Consider the following 6,070-nt stretch of genomic DNA (forward strand, 5'->3'; position numbering starts at 1 on the left):
GTCTTTCTTTGCCAGAAAATTGCTGCATTTGGGTTGTGCTGGCACTGAGAAATTGCCAGATGCAAATTTTCTGTGCCAGCAAATTGCTGGAATTAGGCTGTGTAGGCATCTGAAAAATTCTGGATCTGGGTACTGGCGGTGTCAGCAAACACGAGATCAGGTTGGTGTAGGCACCAGGTATTTGCTTGGTTTTGGCTTCTTTGCCAGCAAATTGCTGCACTTGGGCTGTGCCAGAATAGCGAAAAATCAAGATGTGGGAACTGGCAGTGCCAGCAAACACCGCATTTCAGGAAGGATTGGATCTGGACCCGTTCCCTCCCTGCCTCCCTCCCTCAACAAGGTGCCAGAGTGGCTGGAGAGCAGCCAGGCAGAAAGGGACCTGCAGGGACTGATGGACAGCAGGCTGGACATGAGCCAGCAGTGTGCCCAGCTGGCCAAGAAGGCCAATGGCTCCTGGCCTGGATCAGGAATGGTGTGGCCAGCAGGAGCAGGGCAGGGATTCTTCCCCTGTGCTCAGCACTGCTTGGGCAGTGCCTCCAGTGCTGTGTCCAGTTCTGGTACCCCAGTTTAGGAAGGACATGGAGGGGCAGGAGCGTGTCCAGAGAAGGACAACAAGGCTGGTGAGGGGTCTGGAACACAAGAGATTTGAGAAGCAGCTGAGGGAGCTGGGGTTGTTTATCCTGGAGGAGGCTCAGGGGAGACAAGGTGGTGTCAGGGCACAGGTTGGACTTGATGATCTCCAAGGTCTTTTCCAACCTTGCTGACTCTGGGATTCTCTGAAACCACCCTTGGAGAAGCTGCAGGATGAGCCCTGGGTCTCCTCTTCAGAAGCTCCAGCAGCCCAGGTCCCTCAGCTTCTCCTGCCAGCCCCAAAGCCCATCCTGTCAGTCCTGCAGAGCCTCTGCAGCTCCTCCTCACTGCCCAGAACAGGGAGCCCCAGAGCCAGACACAGCAGCCCAGATGTGCCCCCCTGGCCTGGGTGCCTCTGGCAAGGGAGCAGCAGCAGGCACTGCAGGAGCCTGCAGACAATTCCTGCAGCACTTGTAGGATGATCCTGCTGCCCAAGGGACGTTCCCATGGTGCCAAGTCAGGAACTGCAATGGGGAGTGGGGCCAGAGAGGAAAGGGCAAACAGGGATGGGCTGTTTGCAGGGCAGGGAACAGGGCTGGGCAAGATGAAGAATTTTGTACCAGGAAAGAGGAAAGAAAGCAAAGGAGAAGCCAAGGAAATGCTGAGGGCAGTTTGGGGGTGGCTGCCAGGCAGCCCTGGCTCTGAGCAACAGCGTCTGCAGTGGGACAGGAAACTCCCAGCTGATGGGAACAAACTTTCTGGCTGAGTGCAGAGGCCAGGACAAAGCTGAGTGGTTTCCCTGGTGTCCCCAGCCCTTGCTGGCCCCAGGGGCTGATGGCATTTGTGCTCCCTCAGGTTCATGTCCCCACAGCAACAGCATGGGGGTGCTCCCCCTGCTGTGTGCAATGCAAACAGGGGCTGCTGAGCCAGTGCTGCCGTGTCTGTGCCTGCAAGGATGGGGCACCTGTGTGAGCTGGGGGAGAGGCCAGGGCTGCAGAGGGGGGATGTTGTTGGCAGCTCCATCAGGACGCTCTGGGACGCTGCCCTGGGCTGTGCAGCGCACTGGGGATGGATCAGCCCCTGCTCTGCTGCTCCTTCCCGTCTGCCCCAGGGCCCTTGCAGAGCCCCAGCCATGCTGTTTGCCCCAGCCTGCCCACGGCCAGCCTGGGGCTGCTCACGGGGGTTTCTGTGCTCAGCATTGGCCTGGCCGTGTTCTTGAGAGAGCCTGGGCAAGGAGCCTGGAGCCCCCAGGGCCTGGCCTGAGGCGTCAGTGCTGCCCCAGCAGTGCCCATGGCCTGTCCCTGCTGCAGCCCCGGCACTGCCACCCCCAGGGCTGTGCCCGGCCCCGAGAGCACTCAGGCCCTGCAGCAACACCAGGGCCACCAGGGCAGCGGGGCAGGGCCACGGCAGCAGCACTGGCAACACCAAGTGCTGCTGCTGCTGGGCACAGCTGCTGGGCCAGCCCTGATCTGCCCCAGCTCTGCACACAGACATTGCTGCTGCAGCTCCAGAGAAGGCAACAAAAGGGCATCTCTGCAGAAAACTCTGCTGGGACATCTTTTAGTTCCTTTAAAGACACTGAGAGTGCAGCCCTTCATTGGCACAGTCTGTGGCCACAGGGAAGGTGGAGAGAAACAAAATTGGCAATGGCTCAAACAATGACATTTATTTGTGGACAATATGAAAAATGTAAAAAAAGACAAATGACCACCAAAATGAAACCAACCAGAAGTATCAAAGGTGAGATTTCTTACCAATGATTGGCAGAAATTGGCCAGAGTTTTAATGTTTGTGAAACCATCCAGTCATCAGTCTCCACACTGCAGCCTTGAGCTCCTGGTTCCTCAGGCTGTAGATGAGGGGGTTCAGGGCTGGAGGCACCACCGAGTACAGAACTGACAGGGCCAGATCCAGGGATGGGGAGGAGATGGAAGGGGGTTTCACGTAGGCAAATGAGGCACTGATGAAGAACAAGGACACCACAGCCAGGTGAGGGAGGCAGGTGGAAAAGGCTTTGTGCCTTCCCTGCTCAGAGGGGATCCTCAGCACAGCCCTGAAGATCTGCACATAGGAGAAAACAATGAACACAAAACAACCAAGTGCTAAAAACACACTAACAGCAAGAAGCCCGAGTTCTCTGAGGTAGGAATTTGAGCAGGAGAGCTTGATTATTGGGGGGATTTCACAGAAGAACTGGCCCAGGGCATTGCCATGGCACAGGGGCAGGGAAAATGTATTGGCTGTGTGCATGAGAGCACTGAGAAAGGCACTGGCCCAGGCAGCTGCTGCCATGTGGGCACAAGCTCTGCTGCCCAGGAGGGTCCCGTAGTGCAGGGGTTTGCAGATGGACACGTAGCGGTCGTAGCACATGATGGTCAGGAGGGAAAATTCTGCTGACATGAAGAACATAAAGAAAAAGAGCTGAGCAGCACATCCTGTGTAGGAGATGTCCCTGGTGTCCCAGAGGGAATTGTGCATGGCTTTGGGGACAGTGGTGCAGATGGAGCCCAGGTCGCTGAGGGCCAGGTTGAGCAGGAAGAAGAACATGGGCGTGTGCAGGTGGTGGCCGCAGGCTACGGCGCTGATGATGAGGCCGTTGCCCAGGAGGGCAGCCAGGGAGATGCCAGCAAGAGGCAGAAGTGCAGGAGCTGCAGCTGCCACGTGTCTGCCAATGCCAGCAGGAGGAAGTGCCTGATGGAGCTGCTGTTGGACATTTGCTGTGCCTTGGCATGGGGATCTGTAAAAAAAGCAATCATGGAATAGTTGGGTTTGGAGAGGACTTGAAATATCCCAGCACAGCCTGGGGGCACTTTCCCCCCACTGCCTGCCCAGGGCTCTGCTGCCTGGAGCTGTCCCTGCCAGCAGCTGCTTCCCCTGTGCCCAGGGCTGGGCCCTGCCAGTGCTGCCAGAGCCCAGCCCAGCCCTGGGGGCTCAGCTCTGCCCTGCAGACCCCTCCCAGCTCAGGCACTGCCCAGGGGCAGCTCTGGCTCTGCAGGCTCTGATGGCAACGTCAGAGCAACCCTGAGGAGGATGGAAAAGCGACACTGATGCTGCCTCTAAGGTATCCTGTGCTGATTTCTGTCTCTGCCTGGTTTATTCAGATCTGTGATTTTTTTTTTTTTATTCTCAACCTGAACTGAGAGATGAATATCTATGTGCAATTTCCCATCCAGGCAACCCAGAGCAGTAGATTAATAAAGCAGGATTTTCCCTTTTGTGCAGCCCCTGCCTTGCTGTGCTTCCTGTATAATCTACTTGGAAATGTTCTGCGGTTAAATGCCATGCTGGGAGCAGTCCTGAACAATGCAGCATCCTCACCACACAAGGAGAACACTTCCAAGCCTTACCAGCTGTCTCCTCCCACCCAGACCTTGTCCCCCAGTGCTGGGAGCAGCTGCCAGGGCCGGCTGAGAGCTGTCCCTGGCAGGCAGCAGAGTCCCTGCCCCAGCACAGCGCCCTGGGCTGCAGGACCCTGCTCTGCAGGACAGCCCTGGGCACCCCTGGCTGCTCTGCACAAGAGACAATCAGAGAATGTACTCACAGGCTCTGTAGGCATTGGGATGTTCCAGCTGTAGGAGATGGCTCCAGGAGCTGCAGCTGCATTGTCCTGCAGCCAGAGGTTCCTGTGCCAAGGGTTGGCAGGGATCGTGCCCCAGGCACTTCTCAGCCCCTTCCCAGCCCTGACTGATTGAAGCTCTCTGTGCCTCTGTGCTGTGCCCAGGCTGGCTGCAGGCAGTGCCCCAGCCCTGCTGGGCTGGCAGAAGAGCTGCTCATCAAGAGAAATGTGCTTTTGAAGCTCTTCTTGGTTACCAGCAGCTGCCTCTGTGCCAGGAGCCCAGCCCAGCTCAGCAGCACAGACACAGCACAAGGACTTTAATGAGCCTCTGGGGCTTTGTGCTCAGGCCCTGAACATCAGTCCCTGAGAGGGAGCTGAAGAAACCTCTCCAGAACTCCAAGTCAGAATCCAACTCCAAAGTTTCTAGGACTTTTAATGGGTCCCACAGAGGGACACGACTGAGCAAGTGTCCCCAGGCCCCAGGCAGAGCAGAGAACTGCAGGCAGTGCTGACAGGTGGGGACAAAGAGAAGCCAAGTCTTGGTGCCCTGGGGCACAGCAGGGTCTGTGCCAGCAAGGGCTGGCAGGAGACACCTTGTCCTGAGGCCCTGGGGCCTCCTGGCACAGCCCCAGCCAGGCTGGGCACTGTCAGCCCCTTGTCCTGCCCTCAGCATCCCCCCCTAGCCCACATGCCAGTGGCCTCAAGGATCTGCTGGAAGGAGTCCCTGGGGAGCCTTGCTCAGCAATGGCCCTGGGGGCTCCTTCATGCTCCCTGCAGGGACTGCAGGTTTTTCAAAGGACTTTGGCTTTGGCTTTTGCCTTGGAGTCTCTGAGAGGTTTGTGCAATCATGGCCTCCAATTATCTGCTGTAATTAGTCCCTGGAGAGGCTTTGTCAGTAACAACACTCAGTGGGACTCATTATTACTTCAGGGTACTTCAGTTTTTAAAGCTACTTGGTGTTTCCCTTTTCATACAGACTGTATGAGAAAGATTGTGCATTCACAGCTTCCAATATCTCCTTTAATTAGTCCCTTGGGAGACTTTATCAATAATGACACTTGTGGGCTCATTAATGCTTCAAGGTACTTCAGTTATTTTAAGGTACTTGGTGTTTCCCTTTTGATACAGACTCTGTGAGAGGTTTGTGCAATCATGGCCCCAATTATCTGCTTTAAGGAGTCCCTTGAGTGCTTTGTACTGACACTCTTTGGGGCTCATTAATACTTTGAGATACTCAAGGTTTTTAAGGTACTTTGGAATTTCCTTTCCACACTGAGTCATGAGAGGTTTTTGTGCCATCCTGGCCTCCAGTTCTCTCCTCCAAGGAGTCCATGAGGAGCCTGTGTTGGGGATGGACCTGAGTGGGACCCATTCATGCCTTGAGACACTTTGGGGTTTTCCTCTGACTCCTGGAAAGGTTTGTGCAATCTCCTCTCAGGCCCTGAGGTTCCAGGGCTCAGCTCCAAATGCACCACAGGGCTCATTAGGATCAAGCAAGTCCTGACAAACCATGGCTCTGCCTTGATTTCCCTCTGGTCCTGTCCTGTACATCAGGAAGATTTCCTTTTACAGTTATGGAGAAATATTTCAAAGAGCTTCTAAGAAATATGCAATCCTATTTTAAAGAGTGTATTTTTTTACTTTTCTCTTTAGAGAAGAGCTGATTGCAGCATTCTGTGATTGCTATTGTTGTAGGGCCGCTCCTGAGGAGGTCTGGCCAGGTCAGAGAAGTTGTACCTTGGAGCTGACCCAGTGTGGACAACCTTTCCTCACATTCCCCAACCCCATGTGAGAAATCATTTTCACTTTCAAAAATTTAAATTGTTTATTAAGACCTTATTAAAATACAACAGAAGGGTCTTGATTTTCGTATCTTTGATGTGAAAAGAGTTCCCCAATCTGAATCAATCCTGTTTAGCATCCCATATTGGGGAATGATTGAGT

General features: G+C 54.7%; 1 protein-coding gene across 1 annotated transcript; it reads right to left on the minus strand.

The window, feature by feature from the left end:
- Positions 1–2,352: 2,352 nt before the first annotated feature.
- On the minus strand, positions 2,353–3,174 carry LOC115916733 (olfactory receptor 14J1-like). Its single transcript, XM_030970472.1, has one exon. The coding sequence runs from the start codon at positions 3,115–3,117 to the stop codon at positions 2,353–2,355; it is 765 nt and encodes a 254-aa protein (XP_030826332.1). The 5' UTR covers positions 3,118–3,174.
- Between the last annotated feature and the right edge of the window lie 2,896 nt (positions 3,175–6,070).

Source organism: Camarhynchus parvulus, unplaced genomic scaffold (genome assembly GCF_901933205.1).
Source record: "Camarhynchus parvulus unplaced genomic scaffold, STF_HiC, whole genome shotgun sequence".
NCBI lineage: Eukaryota > Metazoa > Chordata > Aves > Passeriformes > Thraupidae > Camarhynchus > Camarhynchus parvulus.

What these genes read in the sequence shown, in the direction of transcription:
- LOC115916733 (XM_030970472.1), bottom strand. Translation starts at nt 3,117, where the DNA reads ATGTTCTTCTTCCTGCTCAACCTGGCCCTCAGCGACCTGGGCTCCATC.